At 40.8% G+C, this 20370-nt stretch overlaps 1 protein-coding gene across 1 annotated transcript; it reads right to left on the bottom strand.

Annotated features, from left to right (window-relative positions):
• Window positions 1–8643: 8643 nt before the first annotated feature.
• On the bottom strand, window positions 8644–20370 carry itgb8 (integrin, beta 8). Its single transcript, XM_066715568.1, has 15 exons — window positions 20175–20370; window positions 18571–18656; window positions 17227–17398; window positions 16725–16971; window positions 16433–16598; window positions 15031–15189; window positions 14086–14181; window positions 13902–13991; window positions 13310–13450; window positions 12435–12849; window positions 11863–12085; window positions 11504–11601; window positions 11016–11132; window positions 9681–9841; window positions 8644–9585 (listed from the first exon to the last, which is right to left on the bottom strand). The coding sequence occupies exons 1-15, from the start codon at window positions 20263–20265 to the stop codon at window positions 9496–9498; spliced, it is 2352 nt and encodes a 783-aa protein (XP_066571665.1). The 5' UTR covers window positions 20266–20370; the 3' UTR covers window positions 8644–9495.

Here is a 20370-nt window from a genome sequence, read left to right as displayed (position 1 = left end):
AGCTACGAATTTCACGTTTATTACTGAAGTACCGAATGTAATGATTGAGTTAAAAAGTGATCTAGACTAGAAGAGAGGAGAGCTGGGGAAGTATGTAGCAGTATGGCTATGGCTGTAATTATGGCTGTAATTATTTTCTAACACACTTGTTTTTCATTGTGAGATGCTGAGTTTTCATAGTGCAGCCGCTGTCTGGCTCTATCTTGTACAGTCTGGCTCTATACCGAGTCCAGACAGGGTCGAGACCGAGACCATTCAAATTCGGTCCATTCAAGACCGGTCTAAAGTACTACAGGTCTGGTTAATGACCAACTGCTTTTATACATGCCTGTGTTTGTATTGGCTATAGAAAGGGGAAATGTTGAAATGCCTAATACTCAGCTTTTTAATGCTGAAATCCATAGAATATTCGTAAAAATATCATTTTGTTACATTTGTTAAGGTTGTGTAGGAGACGGGGGACTATTGAAATTCAGTGTTCAAACTTTATTCACACATATACATGTAAAAATATATTTATACAAACACTATATTTACTATATATTCACTTGCAAATGTTATATCTTTTAATCAATTACCATTACACATGACAATCAAATGAAAAGTCTATTTATAAATACACACACACACACACACACCTTTGTTTAATGTATTTTCCCATGCCCTAATTGTTATGCAAAGGGACATAACTCCCTGTGCTAAGAATGCAAACCGCTTGTATGAATTACATCAGCAATCCTCATCTGTGCCATTGCTGCCTGTTTTCTATCATTAGTATTGTTAGTTATTTAGTAGCAGACACCCATGCCCAAAGGGTTACTGACAGTTTTCACAACAAAACATTTTAAACCATTGCAAAGTGCAGTACAAATATAATAGGAACCCATCCCAGTACAATGTGCTAATGATTGTACAATGTGCTATTATGAGTTCACACATAATAGAGATGTGTCACCAGTATGTGCTACAGGGTGGTGTGGGCACAGGAGCAGTTACAGGGAAACGTTAGGGTGCTAAAAATACATATGTAATCAAGAGTATGAGGGAGCAGAAATACATAAGAAAGTGCATAAAAGTTATTGTGGGCTCGGATACATGGCCACTGAAACTGACAGGCCAGAAACGTACTGACCCAGAGCTCACAGCGAAGAGGGTCAGGACGTCACAAACCTGCCCTGGCCAATCAACAAGCCGTAACATTATTTGGACTATGTATAGGTTAATCATTGACTCATTCCTGTTTGTGTATCCCAGTAAACCCACTGCTGGTCCCTCCATCATACAGATTTTGTTCCAGGAGTTTGTTTTTAATTGACTAGACCGGGATTCCTGTTCTTGTCCACACAATCTTTTAGCACGTTGCTGCCTTTTGCCAGATGTGTGTCTTTACATTTAGTCTCTAACATCACAGATACATGGAGACTATACAAGCAGACCTATGTCTTGAAAGCTACATTAATTATAGAACTTTTAATTTATGCTCAGTCCAAATGGTTTCACATCCTTATTATACAGATTAAGGTTTTGTTTGAATTTTTTCACACACACACAAATAGCAGAAAACAAGGTAAGATCATCCAACTTTAGTGATGTGACATTAAAGACAATGTAATTAATCATTAAACGACTTGAGTGTGAAGTACCTGTGCTGTATGTAAACATTGTGAAAACCTCAGAAACATTACAATGTAAATTTGTGGAAATAAAACCGGAGAAGCAGCTCTTTAATTACACATACTTCTTGAATGACGAATAAATATAATGAATAACATACATAAAATAAGTGAATGGGGATACCTGACATGATGCAGGTCTCTTTGGTCTACTACGATTTCAAAAAGCCCAATTCATATGCTCGTACGCCACAAGATGGTTCTCTAATTGCTGCCATAAAAAAAGACGAAAACAAAGACACCCCCACATCTTTGAGCAGCACGTGTTCAGCTCAGCTGTAAGCAAGACTCCTAACTGTCCCTTGACATCTGTGTTTTGAATTCTGGGGCCCCAATGCACCATTCTGTGACCTGACTGCTGCTCGATACGACAGAGAAATATTGATCATCCAATACCCACGATTCAGAGATAAATCCACCTTTACGGGACGAATATTACAATTCAATAAATACTGCAGCACCACCCGTGCATTTTCAATGTTCTCTCTGTGCGTCCCATGTTTTAACTAGGCCTCAGAGTCTTGTTTCTTAGAAAACTGTCAATACAGAGAATGTTGTTCATGATGGAAAAATGTCACTCTCACACTCAGATACAAGAAAAATCAACAGCTCACTTCCACTATTACGTAACATATTTACCTCTATAAACCCCTCTCTGTTGGCTGTCAGCCTGCAGCACTGGGGCAGGCAGGAGGCCTTATGTGAGGGCTGGTGTGGAGAGCAGAGTTTGAACTCATGGGTGTGTGTGTTCAATGGAGTGTGTGCAGAGGTGAACTACAGATCTGAGGACGGGAGAAGCAGGAGGCCAAGAGCAGAACAGCGCCCTGCCTGCACGGACTCGACCCGAAACAGTGTCTCAGCTGGTGCCCTCCCACACCGCCTCTGAGAGAGAGAGGCCGGCTATTATTGCTCCCACAGTGAAAGGGCGTTTAGATGACTGCCTCCACCTTTCCAACTTTGTAAATGTGCTGTTGAAGAACACAGTGCTCAGCCTGGCCAGGGTCGATTACCTGGGGTTCAAGAAGAAGCCTCTTGTAGCTTTTAGTAATCTTCCCGTGGCACTTTCTGTTGCGTGTGCACAATTACATTTTATCACCCACTCTTGTTTACATGGCTTCTTCGGAAACCAGGGTCTAATGGAAATCTCAGTAAGTACCAACGTATTGAAAGATATGGACAGACCTGGATAATCCCACGTATGTGAAGGTATGCACACCCAAAGCTAAGGGCAACAACAAGGACAAACAGACTGCACAAAGCAGCTAAGGTACCTACATTAACTACATTACCTACATTATCAGGACGCAAATTTGAACGTGGCTGCTGGTTGGTACTACTACAAGACTCGGATGTATACTAGAGATGGACAGAAACAGTACAATCCCTGGATCAGTGTTTTCTAATCCGTTATAGGTCAAGGCACTACATTTCATGAATTATAAAATAAAACATAGCTTTCAGTGAAAAACTTAACTTTGTCTTGATGCAGACCCATATTTTCTTATTAATTAAATATTTATTTATTATTTTTGTCTTTCTAATCTGTGATTTCCAATGGCACACCAACACTGGTCTAGATTACACCACAATAGTTACCACCATAGGTAAAAATGCTTATAATCAATTTATAATTTGATTTTTGGAAACATGTTTGGTTAGATTTTATAGCTACAGGCTTTTTTCTTGACTGTCTGTAATTGATATTTGTCCAAGGAATGTGTTATTGCTGATGTACTGTTAAAGCTCTGTCCAGCTGTATTTGTATTGCATAGCCTTCACTTCCTGTCTCCTTCAGGGCTGAAGTCATGTTGTGTGTCAATACAGTGAGTGGAAGAAAATAATAATGCAATGGTACAAATAAAAATGGGTATTAGACAAACTACCATATTACAAATGATATATTGGCAAACTATTAGGCATTTTGCTTTTTACCTTTAGATGTTTCAATTAAAGAGTGGAGGATCCATTATTTGGGTTTCTGTGTTTCACAATGTTCATTTGTGGAATCCATCAGTGTATCACTGATAAAAGAAACAGTATATATTATATAATTAATAGAATACTCCCCGCACACACACACACAAACACAACTTTCCCCACCCGGTTTTAAAATACAATTTATTGCTAGGACTAAATAATTGTATTAATTGAGTAGTGTATTGTATATGTACTGTACTAATATACTGGGGCTTAGTTATAATTCACAGTTAATATATATGATTATATTGGTCCATCATCATGAACTGGACACTGTTTTTTACAGCACTTACTAGCCTTTGTTCGTTGTGATTGGTTGCTGTGTGTATGCACTAGGTTGATGTTTGATTGGTTGTTTTACTGTGTGTCTGTGTGTGTGAAGAACCTATAAGAGTTGAGTAAATTTAAAAGCAGCATTTAAAACAAATCCCAGTCCCTAATGTTACAATAGACTCGTGTGATGTAACAACAGCACTTACAGTTACAATGTACTCTTTTGAATACTTGATGTGTGTGATTATATATATATAATGTTGTCGTACATATTTGTTTTTAAGTTTGTAGCCTATAGCCTGTATACGAATTAAATGTAATTTAATTAATGAAACTGTTACACTGTAGGCAGTGGGGGTCCTGGAGATTACTAATTTACTAATTAAGCGGCAGGGGTGGATTTAAACAAGTCTAAACATGTCACCCCACGTATTCCCTTGTACACTCGGTCTGTATATGGGACATGTACTGTAGGCTCAAACACAATTGAAACATAATTCATACTATTTATTGTTAAGATATTAACATATTTAATCATCTCATACAGGCCATGTTATGTTATTGAATACATTATCAATTGTAAAACAAAAGCACATAAAAATAAACTTATATAAAAATATACCATATACATTTATAATATTTAAATCTAAGAGCCTACATTGAGAAATGTGACTTCGGCACTACCTTTAAACTCTTTGACGTCTTTGAGTTTGATGAAGAAACAGTAACACATTTACCAGACATAACGCACAAATCGACTCAAAACTTCAATTTCCTACAAACAATCGACCTGTTACACCGATAGTTGTTTTTATATATTGAATTGGATATTAAAGTGAGAATATATAAAGACTGACCTATTGAATGAGCAGTGTGGCCCTTCCCGGGGCCGAGCGGGTCCACCACGTCACGTTGCACAGCCCTTCAGTTCGGTGTATTGATGGCCGTAAATCGACATTTGTTGCCAATTTGCAATACAAATACACTCTTATTAATAATAATAATTATACAAAATACAGGGCAATTTAGGGGTCACTAGTGGAGTAAAGAAAAAAAAAGTGACACATAATACAGATAGAGTTAAGGCAATTTAAAGTGCAAGGATATGTAGATATTTTAAGGAAACCGGATCGTGTTTCAAAGTGGGCAGCAGATACGTGTGAGTGTAAAGGTGCATTAACGGCGGTGTTATATGTTCAGAAGGGGTAAGGGGGTGATTTACATGTGTATCCAGTGTGTTGCAATTAAACATGTCTTTGGGTGGTTCCATTACTCCCATTTCAGTAATGATGCAAATACTCCACTAGAGGGCATGCGTAGACCACGTATCTGGAGAGCTGATTATAAGCCTAAAACATTTTGCTGAAACTTGACAAGCTCACTGCAATATACATTTAATTTGTGTTCTCTTACTTGTAATAACCTGTAAAACGACAATACAACATATCAGGTCTCCTGGAAGCTCTGTTCATTAACACAAAGTTTGTACTGAGTGAGAAGGCAGATGTAATTGATATTCCCACACTGGCTGTTCCACAGAGAGCGGCTGAAAGCTTAAACAGTACTGTACCCCAATTTGATTAGAGCCGTCCGCAAAACTGCCAGATTAAACACAGCAGTGCAGACATGAGGGATTGGGCCCATCGGATTTCATTTTCTCTAAGTCATAAGTGCTATTGCCCTGGGAATAAATGACAGGGGTTAGCCACAGGTATGTTATTCGGGCTCGGATGAGGTCATTGTTGACGCACTTGCCGTGGCTCCATGATGTTTGCTGGTGTCTGTGGTCTGCAATATTGTTTGTATTTGTGATTTTATCAGAGCACATTGTACTTCATCAGCTCTTTGAAAAAAATCCATCTTAAAGTCCTCAAAGGACCCCCCACCTCCCCTCACCGGCGTGTGAATGAAGTTGAGCTAACTCAGCTGTCTTACTCTGCAACTATCTACACTTAAAATACTGCCTGACACTCTGCAAACATATTTATAAAACCGCACAACAGCAGAACTAAGCCAGAAAGCAGAGTCTGCAAAATATTGTACAAGATGCATCTTCATAATATTGAAAAGGCAAAAAAAAAAGATCTGCAAATGGTACCATATATTGTTATTGGCTGCTGTCCTGTTGACTGTTTATAGCTGTTGTGTTTGCTGCAGTGCTGTGAGGCATGTCTGAGGTTCACACTAAGCATTCAAGACCACACAAAGACATCTAAAACACAGGAACACGTCGCCTTTAATGAGTGTTTTCTAAGGAGTTACAGAACATTAATCTTACAGTGATAATAGAAAAAGAAAAACCTAAAAACAGTGCATTTGTTACAGACTAATGCCCCACAATGAAATTGCTTTGAATGACTGAACAAAGATAACTTGTGAAAGTTAATGATTTAATGCTCCTTCAAACACGTGTCATCTGTAGATTAGAAACTACAATAAAGCAGCTAATGGCAACAATTTGATTCTTCGAACTAGATAAATAAAACATTTTATTAAAAGTCTAACAGTTAAATATTCTAGAAATATAAATTAAATATGTTTGACTTAGAAAAATAAAACTAAATTGTCATTTCTAAATAAATACCTTAGTGTTAAAAACTACAAGTATAATCTAGCAGCGAGTACAAAAACAAAAACATCCCCAATCATCCCCACAGGACAACACCTCAAACTGTTAAATCGGCCCCTTTTCCCCTTGGTACCCTCCCGCAGTGCTGGGATGCAAACAGAAAGACTGGGCGCCAACATTGAAAGCACATTTGTTATTGCAGAGACACCTAGTCCAGCAGGTGCCCGGCGTCGCAGAGGGGTTACTGGCACGTGATTAACTGCCCCCACAGTAGTGTGCTTCTAGAGAGACCCCCCCCCCCATCAGAATAAGAGGGATGTACTGGACTCGGTTTTCTGGAGCAACGCATTCCAGTTTCAAGACAGTAGTAATGCACAATGCAACCACACGTGTGCAATTCGTGACTGCACACCATTCATTTCAGCCATTTCCACAACTAATATTCTACAAGGAGTTTGAAGGTATAGGTTAGTTATTTTTTTACATGAACTCCATTCTGATAAACTTGTTTGTCCACTAGAGGACAGCATTAGGTTGCTTCTGTCACCCCATTGCGGAACACCTGTCACACACCAGCGCTCGCCTAGTCTTCACCTGCAGTAAGAGTCTTGTACGGCTAAAGGCAATAAATGCTTGACTTTTTCTCTTAACAGGTTTATCTCTTTGGATTTATTTACATGGAATTACAAAATGTTTAAAATCAATTGTTTTTGGCACCTAGTCTATATCAGAATTTCGAACAAATGCTTGCAGACCTGAAGTGGAAACATCCTTGATTTAACATTTTCTACAATGTACGTCTACGGTCTGGGAGTGTGCTTTAACATTACCATATGAATTGAAAGAACATAAACTTAAAGGCCTTACAACTGCAAGCAGTACCTTTCCTCCACACATGAAAGCCACGTGGCCAACACACACCTGACAGAATAAATAAAACACAAAAAAGTACACTTACACATCAACGCACTTATGGCATTAGAACGACTGATGGCAAAGGTTACAGGAGTGATATTGGATTTGAGGATTCCGGAACTTTCAGTGTTAAAGAATCTGTACCGTTTAGGTGTAAACAAGTGTAATATAATATTAAGAACCAGATTAAATTCAGAACTTTTACCGACCCGCCAGTCTGAGACTCAGCACCCAATAAGTGATAGTCACCCTCCATTAAGCCAAAAAAAGGCTTTAGCAGCCCTTAAGCACTGGGTTCCTATTTGAGATTATTGGAGTTACTGTAAAGGTTAGGTTCACTCGGAGTGGAAGTGTTCAAATAATCCAGTTAGTTATTATTTTTTTGTAATAAATAAATGTGTGTATTATACATACACACCCACTGTCATATTCAAAGATGTTTAGTGTGTACATATACGTATAAGTCCCATGTCGTTACTCTAGGATGAACAGGGTGAGAAACTTGCCTTATTTATATACACACGCACACACAGTATATATACAATATACACTCACCTAAAGGATTATTAGGAACACCTGTTCAATTTCTCATTAATGCAATTATCTAACCAACCAATCACATGGCAGTTGCTTCAATGCATTTAGGGGTGTGGTCCTGGTCAAGACAATCTCCTGAACTCCAAACTGAATGTCTGAATGGGAAGGAAAGGTGATTTAAGCAATTTTAAGCGTGGCATGGTTGTTGGTGCCAGACGGGCCGGTCTGAGTATTTCACAATCTGTTCAGTTACTGGGATTTTCACGCACAACCATTTCTAGGGTTTACAAAGAATGGTGTGAAAAGGGAAAAACATCCAGTATGCGGCAGTCCTGTGGGCGAAAATGCCTTGTTGATGCTAGAGGTCAGAGGAGAATGGGCCGACTGATTCAAGCTGATAGAAGAGCAACTTTGACTGAAATAACCACTCGTTACAACTGAGGTATGCAGCAAAGCATTTGTGAAGCCACAACACGTACAACCTTGAGGCGGATGGGCTACAACAGCAGAAGACCCCACCGGGTACCACTCATCTCCACTACAAATAGGAAAAAGAGGCTACAATTTGCACAAGCTCACCAAAATTGGACAGTTGAAGACTAGAAAAATGTTGCCTGGTCTGATGAGTCTCGATTTCTGTTGAGACATTCAGATGGTAGAGTCAGAATTTGGCGTAAACAGAATGAGAACATGGATCCATCATGCCTTGTTACCACTGTGCAGGCTGGTGGTGGTGGTGTAATGGTGTGGGGGATGTTTTCTTGGCACACTTTAGGCCCCTTAGTGCCAATTGGGCATCGTTTAAATGCCACGGCCTACCTGAGCATTGTTTCTGACCATGTCCATCCCTTTATGACCACCATGTACCCATCCTCTGATGGCAACTTCCAGCAGGATAATGCACCATGTCACAAAGGTCGAATCATTTCAAATTGGTTTCTTGAACATGACAATGAGTTCACTGTACTAAACTGGCCCCCACAGTCACCAGATCTCAACCCAATAGAGCATCTTTGGGATGTGGTGGAACAGGAGCTTCGTGCCCTGGATGTGCATCCCACAAATCTCCATCAACTGCAAGATGCTATCCTATCAATATGGGCCAACATTTCTAAAGAATGCTTTCAGCACCTTGTTAAATCAATGCCACGTAGAATTAAGGCAGTTCTGAAGGCGAAAGGGGGTCAAACACAGTATTAGTATGGTGTTCCTAATAATCCTTTAGGTGAGTGTATATGAATAGCTAATCAGCTAAGTATTTAGTTGCCTTATTAATGAAGGCAGTTAGATGATGAATGCTTCTACAGAAGATGGATGTCTGGCCTGGAAAGCACTGGGAGATCATTGTTCTTCACAAATGAAATGAAAAGCACAACAGCAGCTAAAGAAACCTCTCTACGTTGCCTGCTATAGATAAAGCACACAATCATTAATCTGACAAAGAACACAAAATACAACTGAAAACTACCAGTGTGAAACCTCAGAAGATTTAAATCATCAGGCCCCTGTTCCTTTCGCTCGCATCGTCCGCTGCTCTTCCCCAGACTGCGTTCAGAGGCACTTTGTGATGTGCATCTCGGCCGACATGTCTCGTCTGTAGGTGATGGTCTTCTCGTTTGCCGTTGGAAAGTATGACATGTCCTGTGTGGAGAGGAAACGCAATGTTTACAGAGGAACTTCTTCTACAGGAGGTACAAACTCCATTCCCTACAGTCATGTAGTTCACAAAAAAGTACCTTAGTAGTGATGTCATACACAGCTGCCATGGTCTTGTTTTGCCTTTGTCCCCTTTGGAGCAAAACGCATTTCAGAACGACGGTCATTGTGAGTCCGAGGAAAACAGTGAGAAGGAAAATCGCAAAGAAGGTCGGGAAGTAGCGCTGCTCAGATAGGCACTCTGTAACGAGAGAAACACACAGACAGTGTCAGGTTCAAGTTTCGAGTGAGGCGTCTCAATTGATTTTTTGTTTACGTCAACAAGTAAGTCTATATGGCAAGACCAGTCCCCAAAATGTTACAACACACAGGCTGAACACTGGAGAAGGACCTGAAACAGATTTTATGTTTTGTTTTAAAATTTAAGTGGATGAATGCTGATTTTCTCAAATTTACTTAAAACAAACCCTTGACTTTCAGCAGAAGAGTCCCGAGGAAATCCAGAGGAACAGAGCTGCTGAAAAAGCACACCGGAAGAGCTGGTTTCCTTGCCAGTTTGTTATGGAAATCTGGCAAGCAAGTTTTGGATGAGAAGAGTCTCGTTGTGTTGTTTGGAGGAGAGGAATGCTGCAGAAGAGCCGGGGCAGCAGCGGGGGACAGCAGCGAGGAAGAGGGATGATCTAGGCCCAAAGCCAACCTTGCAGAGTAAATCGCTACACCCAAACGGCCGTATCGCAGCCGTGAAGCGCAATGTGACTGAAATCTGAAGCAAGCATGAAATAATCTATAATCCACCGTTCAGAAAACTAATCAATTTGCAGGCAACGGCCATGAAACAGCTATAATTGTTGAAGGATGGAAAACTATCAATTCAGCTTCACTGTACATTTCAACAAGACCTTTAAAAAAAAAAAAAAAAAAAAACATTTGTAAAAGCTGTCCTTTGTCCTGTGCTGGACATTTTTCAAGACACAAAGTAATAGAATGAGAAATAGTGTAAAATAAGACAATGTATGTGCTGCATTCAAGTTTAAACATGCGACACTGGTGTAAATCCCAAATAAACAGACCTATTTCTAATTCCTTCCAAAAATAATAACAGGCCCAATCCACTGCAGACTATATTCATGGGAAATTCAATTGCAGTTAACATCACCCTTAGGGGACAACAAAGGTTAATACAGAGGAAGGAAGGGAATTATCCCTAATCTGACGATGCAATGCCTGCAAATCACAGTCCCGCCAGAGAAAACACGAAGAATTAATTACAGCAGAACTGAAAGTCCCCCTAGTTGGTCAGACTGCCATTTTAAGAGAAGTTGAGTAGTGACAGTTTATGAACCCATCCTCAGTTCAAATAAAAGTCTTATAACCCAACACAAAGCATACAAGCGAAAGGAAGCTGTTCTTCTCACCTGGATATCTGATGATATGGATCTGTTTCCCACCGAACACAGAATCCATTTGGAATTTATAATGGCACCGGTCAGTAGTGGGATAAAGACAATATTTTGCAGTTTCTCGTCTTGACTCTATTCGGAGGAAAGTGGAAAAAAAAAAAAAGTCATTCCACCATAACTGTCCGTCAGCCTCACGAGACCCAATTCAAACAGGACTGGCTATGGCCTACAGCACTGGCAGTCAGAAGTCTTCTCTTTATTGTAATCCAAGTGGTTTCATATAATCAGAAACAGAGCGTTACATACTTCTCAATTATATTTTACTGCTGCATAACAGTAAACGAGGCATAATTGAAAACAGAATTACTGTGGGACTGGGAGATGTTTTTGCAGTAGCTTTTGGTGCAACAGCAATAGAGAATAACTGTACTGGTAATGCTCCCACAAACAAAACTTTCTTTGTAATGGAAACACAAAGCAAAAAAGGATTACAACACACATACCAGAGATTTCGTCAACATAATGCACCAATGGGGAACAGGTTGTATTGCACTGAGTAGCTTCAGAAAACTCATTGGACAAGTGGCACTGCACACACTTCCTGAAAACGGGAACAAAACAATAGTGCAGTGCATTAAAACTTATGCGAGACAAGCACCATGAAAGTAAGTGTAACAGTTTAATTTATTACGGCACATTCAACCCAGGTATACGATACTCAGTCTGAAATATATTGTGGCAAACCCCACGTAAACAATATCAGCTTCAAACTACATACAATGAACAAGCAAGCCTCCTCTTACTCTCTCCCTATACACAAACACACACAAGGACACACATATGAAGATAGAGGGGAGGTTACCAGTTCATTTCACACGGGCTGTTGCACATGGGACACGTCTCACAGAACTGGCCCGAGCGTCTTGGGTCGTCGCACTGGCAGCGCCCACAGACGCACTTCCCTCTCCCGCCGCAGACCTGCGAGTCGGACGCCAAGCACGGCTCGATGGACGTGGAGCAGGCACAGCTCTCCCCCCCCCACCCGCTGGCACACCGGCACTCTCCCAAGACACACTGGCCCCGCCCTGGGAGAGAAAATGGATAAAGAACAGAACAAAAGTCTTTCAACTGATGGGCCCGTGTTCACATTCTGATCCATGACATCTTTAAGATCTACATACATGTCTGATAATATTCTTATACATTTAATAATTTACAGAACCCTATTTTGTTTGACCATATGTAGTAAAAGATAAATAGTAGTGATCGCCTATAAATATTGCTTTTCTTTTTGTTGCTGTTGGGTCTTAGGTTTTTAAATCTGTTTGTTCCTGGTCTGACAAAAAAAAAAAAAAAAAATATGCGTCTGTACTGTGAATATAGAATCCCTTAATTGAAATTCCAGGTATCTCTGTACAGAGATTTCGCCCTTACCGCCACACAGAAGCCCCCGGTGATAGGGGCAAGAGAAGTCATCGATCTCGCAGTATTGTCCGTGTACGGTTCCGACGCTGATTCGGTCGCACACACATCTCCCGCACAGACAGATGCCTCGGCCACTGCAGGCCGGCTGCGCATCGTCTCGCTGGCAGTCTGGAGTGACGTCGGTCTCGTTCCCTTCGCCGGCGCACGGGCAGGGCCCTGGACGTGAGCCTCCACAGTCCCAAGGGCCGCTCTCACCAAAGCACCTTCCCGACGCCGGCTCCCTGGGGTCCAAACACTGACACGAGCACGTGCCCCTCACTCGCACTGTGGTGGTTTCATTGAACCCAATGGGCTTCATTACCAGGAGAGTTTCTCCTCCGTCATTGTGACACTCTCTCATTCCAATTGTGATATTGAAGAGAACCTAAATCAAAATGGTTAAAACAATCACAATCACAATGATAAAGCAGACAGGAGATTTCCATTTATGGCCCACTTTCATTATCTTCTGAACAGACTGGTCTCTCTCGCTGCACACTGGCTTCTTTCAGTCTCCAAGGTCAGGACAAGCTCTTGGCAGCAAGCAGACCTCTTGACTTTGTGAATGTGCTATTGCTTTTGTCACAAGCATACAATTCAGACATCATGTACCTTACTTCACAAAATACCTACTGCATTCACTTCATAATGACTGATCCTGACTCACTATAAATGTAGAAAAACAGTCAGTTGTGTATTTAATAAAGAGCCCAAATTAATTACATTAGCTCCAATAAGGTTAAACCCCATTCATTGCTTGCAGTCATAATAATAAACTGACACTTTTAAAATGCATTTGAGCTCCGTCTGATGTAGCTCTTAAATAAAATAAAAAAAGAGCTTACAGTTTCATTTGGTCTCACATTACTGCATTTGTTCTGACCAGGCAACTGGGAACCTCCAGGACAGATCGCTGTGATGCGGACATCAAATTTAGGCACCTGGCTTTGGACCAAGATCTGTATTTCTACATCAGAAAGAAGTCTCTGTAAAAGTCACAATAAATACAGAGTTGTTAAAAACAAAAACTCTTTGAACGCAGGCTTACAAAGAAAAACAAGGCCTAAAAGTAAAAGCTTTGTTTACCAGCCTGATTAGGATTCGGTATTAGACTGTACTGAGTCAGAAGCCTTGATAATACATTTATTGTGTCAATAGCGTTGTGGGAATTTTGCAGATTCTGAACTGGGAACAATAGCTTTTTGTGCCTGAAGCAAGATTATGTCCATGAGCAGTTTACAGATTTCTTTGGCCAGTTAGCTGTATTTCGCAATGCTTAAACAATAAATACAGTGAACTATTAATCATCAGTTACTGCATTTCATATTTAGATTGTTTACACTAGATAATCAAAGTGGAGAAACAACAATTACTAACTGATGCCTCCCTTACACAGTTTTACATCCATATTCACACCATGTTGTTCTTTTCACCTACCTTGTAAGCTTCAACAACTAGTTCCTTGAGATTTGATGCTTTTGGCAGAAGTTTTCCCACAAAAGTACCTGGCATCAAGGGAATGAGGTCCTATTGTGAAAGAAACAAGAGCACGTTCTTCAGCATAAACCACACAGAGCTTATTTTAACTCAATATATTCAGTGTTTACATTAAATAAATTACCTCATACCACTTATATTGAAGTTGCTCCACAGCAAATATTGAATAAATACTATTTTCCAATAGTTTTTCAGCCAGTTGTCCGACAGATGGATGCTCCTAAAATATAAAAAAAAAACATTTACGTCAACAAAGAGGGTGACCATTTATTATAGTCTTTCCATATTCATGCTATCCACCCAGCTTACAAAAACCGGATGGAATCATGACTGTGTTCCAAGTTCCAAGTTCTTCCGATGAGGTTTTCAACCAACTTTATCAACTTTTAAAGATTTTTATGGCATATTTTGGTAATCCATCCAGATTTTTTGGTCCTTTTTGCATCTGGTGTACAAAGACTTATTTAAGCCTCTTATGATAAGATATACACAGGAAACTAAAAACAGTCAGCGGACCCCAAGTAAATTCAGAGTGTCGATGTGCAGGTCAGATATCACTCGACTATTCCTCTGACATCCCTCATCTCTCCTGAGAGGATATCACCAGGCAAAAGACTACTTGAGGCGGACTGAAGCTTTCCTTGGCCTCTGCAAGCAAAAGCATTTTAAAGGACTCCATGGTCCATGCCCAACCCTACTAGGGTTGTTGAAAATGCAGAGCTGTCCTAGATTTTGCAAGACTTCAAGATTAATCTGCAGAACTCCGCACATAGCCACCCAGGAGAAAATCAGTGCAGGAAGTACTTTACACTTGTTCTCAACAGTGATTCAGCCCAGAAAACTAATAAATTCAGCTGACTGGACCATGTTAATGGCGTGGGAGTGTGTAAATGTTTTGGCCCCATTGAGATCCACTCAGTTCAAGCAACTGAATTCTTTGAGGGTTTCCCTGGGTTGAAACAAACTGAAAATATATATACATCTATAGTTATTACGCTACACACATCACAATAACACACTCACACTTATTTAACAGTGACAGATTGTTAATGATAAATGAAACACTGACCATCGTAGCAGTTTTGGTGTAGAGGTTATTTTCCAGATGACAGTTGCCATCGTGTGGAATCACAATCCCAGCCAGCTTGCTGTCGAGAGCCAGATGAGACGGCTGGTCTGTCATCACGAGGAGCAGGTGTTTGGCCTCCTGACGCCAGCCTATGTGCTCCTGCGTACAGTGATGGGGTATTTAGTCAAATTGTGCATTCAGACAAAACAGGACTGGGTCAGCTGTCAATTCCTAATAGAGTTTCTCGGCAGACAAATGCCTCAAACAGTTACCAATTCTATTCTTCAAGTACAGTAAAATGTCACAAGAAAACTCAGAAGAACGTCAGCTTTAGACAAGTTTCCTTTGTCTTTATGTGTTGTAGTTTGTACAGGTTTGTTCTGTCTGACTCACTCACTGATATGCTGTTACACATTATATTGGTTATGTCCCCCCTGCTCCTAATTTACACCCATTCACGGAAATCCAGTTACATTCATGTTGTTAATCCCAGCCTGCATAAGACAAAACAATAACCCTGTGTCCCGTGTAATTAATTATGTCCCAAACTGAAAGCAGAGAGTTTCTGAACCCACAGCTTCACATCCGTGTGCAAACTGCCGCGTCACAGTCCCTGTGTTCATCATATTCATAAATGCACGAATGTGTGCAGACTAGTAAATATTCCCACATCCGATGGCCAGGAATGTATGGGCACATCGCGTCCCTGACTCAAACCCACATCTTCCCAGCATTTGTCATTATCTCAAGACCCAGCATTTCAAGGACGTGAAAAAAGCTGCAACAGTTGTGAGATTTATCAGACCACAGGAAGAATCCCAACACAACTGAGAAACATCTCGGAATTTTGCTCCGTTTTTGAATCCAATCCAAACCGATTTTAAACGCATGAACTTAATGTACATATGGTATGAATATATGTATGTGTTCACATGGAGGCAGACAGAAATGGTTCATGCAACATCTGTCAAAATAAATCAAAAACAATACAAGCTAAAGGTATGTGAAGTATCGTCTAAGTGGTTACTGTTCTTCAATATACTCTACGCTTTATTTTTTATGAGCCACCACCCGACCTTTCACACACACACACTAAATTCAGCACGAGGGGTATATTAAACAGGAAACCATAGTCTTTCGTTTTTTTTAGATCATTAAAGAGTGACGACGTCAGAGCAGAACACATGGCAAAGATGGAAACATGCAGACATTTCTGGGTCAAAACATTATACCTATAACACTAAGTAGACGCCCAGCTAAGGACAGTCTTGGATTAGGGACACACAGCAGTAGTAGTAGAATAAATAAATGGGTTGGGAGGGTTCATACGCATTTATAAGAGATGGACAATATTCTCAATCTCACCATGCTATCTCTAATGTTGCTCATAAAGATGATTTACCTTGCAAACCGCCGCCTGCAGCATGGCATCAAAACCCCCCTCGGGCGTGTCCATGTTACCCGAGATTCGCTGCTGCCGCACTACCCTGGTGAACTCGGTGATGTTCTCTGTGAGGGACAGCACGTGGATGAACCCGTGCGCCGGCCTGCACTGTATGTCATAATCACTGTGCCGTGTGGCATCGGGGGAGGAAAGGACAGCGATGTTTCAGTTTAGCACCTTTGGATATTAACGTCTGCAGCCGACTCCAAAATATTGTAAAATGTCTGCAGTAAAGGTTCTGAAGACTCACCTACAGGGATTTTCGATTTTTGAAGGGTGGACATTAATGTAAGGCGAGACTGGTTTGTCCACAAAGGACCCAAATCCGACTCTGAAGTCGCTGGAATACTCCTTCATTCTCTGAGACAGAGCAATCCCCACTGTCTTCAGTTTATCCAACGTCTCCTGCATCGACGCCGATACATCCACTAAATAGTACATGTCCACTGGGTACCTCTGCAGCTGCTCGACTCGTAGAATAAAGCTCGCTTCACTGCCTGCAAAATAATCAACAGAAAAACAGTTCATATGCACTAGCTTTAAGTAGCGCTGTTCCCATTATACTGCTAATCCATAGAGTTTCAATACGATGGCAGAAGCACATCTTACTGACTTTTACACTAGGTTTACATGCAGAGAAAGCTCTCGAGTAAACGCATTGTTTGATCTTCATGTTAACACAGTAAAAACCTTTGAACTCGAACAATGGAGTGCAAAAATTGAATGTGTAAAGGATTGAAACACACACTCACCCGGCCGCAAGTCCACAGTCACGTCCGCTGGGGTCACCTGTGTGCTCGATGCATTGTCATCGATTTCTACCTTTACCCTAGGATGCTCGATCAGATCCATTGGACAGCCTTTCTTAATTAGTTTAGAAACAAGGTCACATCTTTCATTCACGGGCGATCCCTCCAGAAAACCCTATTAAAAATGGATTAAATGAAGTATATGTTATAGCAATACAAGTTTGAGTTGTTATTTACTCATTTCTTTGTACAGTGTTTACAACAGGCATGATTATCTGAGTGTAGGGGATCGTTGGTTCAGCAAGAGGACATTTATATGATGCTGAATTACCTCCCCCCCAACCAACATACTTTAAACTACTGTTGGAAGAATTGGGAACAAACTTCAAGCTGGACACACAGTTACAAGGAGCTGATAGGGGGCTCCAGAAGTGCAGTCATCATAAAATATCAGAAATGATGTGACGGGAGAGGGCTTGCCTAGCATGACAGCTGGGACTGCAGACATTAAGCGATGCGATGAGTGGAAGATCATCAGACACGATCTCTGGGGACAGCTTCTCCCCTCATCGCCAGTGTAAAAACACAGGCTGTGGTCATTAATCCACAGTAAGCTACAGCTCCCATCAAACTAAATATATATACATAAGTTGGGAACTAAACAGATCCATCCTGAGCTTTCCAACCAGGTCCACGTTTTACAACTTCCTGTTTGAACTATACATGCAGAAGTGTTTAAGATATCGGATTTAAAATTAAGTAAAACATATACAAGTAAAATACAATAACAGGGCAACAACCACAACGTCAGACAAATTAAAGAGCGAAACAAAAGCCTGTTGCAAAGTGTTGATGTGTTCAAACAACGCACACGGACTGAGAGCCGCCCTGGTCCGCTCACAGAATGGAAACTGGACCCAACTCAACCTGGCATTGTGCTCTCTCTCTAATTATTCACTTCATTTCTTTCAAAGCTGCCCCCACATTTCTTTTAGCTACTCAAGCATGGTTCTGAAAGCTGGAAAATCCCTCATTACCGAACACAGGACCAAACCCACACATGCCCTTTCTTACTGTCCTCAAGGCCTACCTTTGTCTATACTCATCTTCAGTTTCAGTTTTATGTGAGCAGACAGTAGTTTGGTCTAGCTTTATATTTAGGCACTGGAGTAAAAACAATAACATAATTATAGCTGTTTTGGAAGAAGAGGCCTAACAAAATACAGCACAAGGTTTTGAGCAGAGCCTCCATCTTCCAATAATGATTTTGTTTCCCAGAAATGCTTTACAGTATCCTCGACCATAAATATTATAACTTCACTGATAAGCCACAATAAAGGGTTTTACCTCTTGAAAACACCACCCACAGTCTGGTCCATGATACAAACACTCTGTACAGTTGGTTATGTAGGATGATCTGCAGTTTTCGGCAACTGAGAAAGAGAATGAAAGAAAGAAAGACAAATAAAAAACATCATTAGCGAGACTTACTGTACGTCAAAGATACTGAAAACACACTTGATTCCACTGATTAATATCGATACAGTATCATTTCTGATAATCTGGCAAAGGGTTACCTGAAAACCACAAAGAGATCAATCTGGAAAACAAGAAACAAAAACTATTCTAAAATGGAAACAGTGTTCCATTCATTACCATGATAATCATAATGATAATCTGTTTTGTACAGAAATAAGCAACATGATTCCCGAGTGAAATCTGTCATGAAAATATAGTGTATCACTCCCTCAGAAACACAATGTCCCCTCGACAAGGACAGTGATTACAGGGCAGGGTTTTTGGAGGTTTTGTTTGTAACTTTGTATTATTACTGATTCTCAAATCTTAGTCTAAACATACTATTATGTCTTCATAGCACAGCCTTTGATTATTTGATTATTTTTTGAGGCAGATATTACCATAGGCTGCACCATATGTATTTTCCCCCTAAATAACTGTTCCAACTGTTTTTTATTTATTTTTATTTAATGAGGCATTGACTGAATAGTTAGATCAAAACTTCAACCCACCTGTCCATCACCTGTAAATCATTGTAAATCAAAAACAGTATTTGACAGTTAGCTTTGAGTAGATGGAAGAAGACTGGACACAAATGGTGACCATATAATATTATTATTATTATTATTAATATGATAAATACACATTGTTTAAGTAACCTTTTAAACCATCTCTGTCGTAATGTGGCCGGAAGAGGTATTGATCCATGACTTCAAAACACATCTAAAAATATATCAAGTTATATATAGACTATATATTTTGAAAAGAAGGGGAACAAGTCAATACCACTATTTAAAGCAACGTCTGCATTTCAGTATTGCATGTTTTGCATTTGGGTGACTCAGCAAATTATGGTGATTCTCCCTTGAATTACGTCACCATAACAAGAAACATATTCACATGTCTTCATATTAATGCATTTCACTTATCATCATCCTGGTATCCTGCCAAGCAAGGCAATAAAACATTCAAAAGGAGTCAGGGGGAGTCAGAGAAGAGCTGTCAGCACGTTTACAGCAGTCTAGACCCAAAGACAGGGCTCTAATTAATTAAAGATGCGAATTAATTAACAACGAATCTGATAATCGCAAGATAAACCACGCAGCTGTGCGGAACTCTTGCAAGAACTGAGCCGGGCTCCTGGAAATACTGCCTCTTACTTTCACTGCCCTCTCAGCCAGTGCGAAAGCAATTTCGGGTGACATTTCCAGCACCTTATCGGAACAGCTCGGTTTCACTGAAAAGCGCGGGGCTCGTTTGCCGTCGTGGCGTTTCTTGCACGGTCAAGTTCAAAGCCGCCGCTCGTTCTCCCCAGGTCTTTGAAACGCCAAGCGCTACGGCGGCGGCAGTCACGGCACAGCACCTCCTGCGCTCATAATGCCAGCGGCACATCCCCGGCAGCCGAGCATAGGAACGGGCGAAAGAAGGCTTACCCGCATCCCCGGCGCTGACCATGACCGTGAAGCATAGCGCACAGACCATCTTCTGCAGGGCGTGAGGGGCTCTGCGCGGCCAGGGAGTCATCGCCGCACGGCAGCGAGAGAGAGAGAGAGAGAGAGAGAGAGAGAGAGAGAGAGACAGACAGACAGAGAGAGAGAGAGAGAGAGAGAGACAGACAGACAGACAGAG

This window comes from Amia ocellicauda, chromosome 10, assembly GCF_036373705.1.
Source record: "Amia ocellicauda isolate fAmiCal2 chromosome 10, fAmiCal2.hap1, whole genome shotgun sequence".
Taxonomy (NCBI): domain Eukaryota; kingdom Metazoa; phylum Chordata; class Actinopteri; order Amiiformes; family Amiidae; genus Amia; species Amia ocellicauda.
This window is presented reverse-complemented; position numbering and strand designations above follow the sequence as displayed.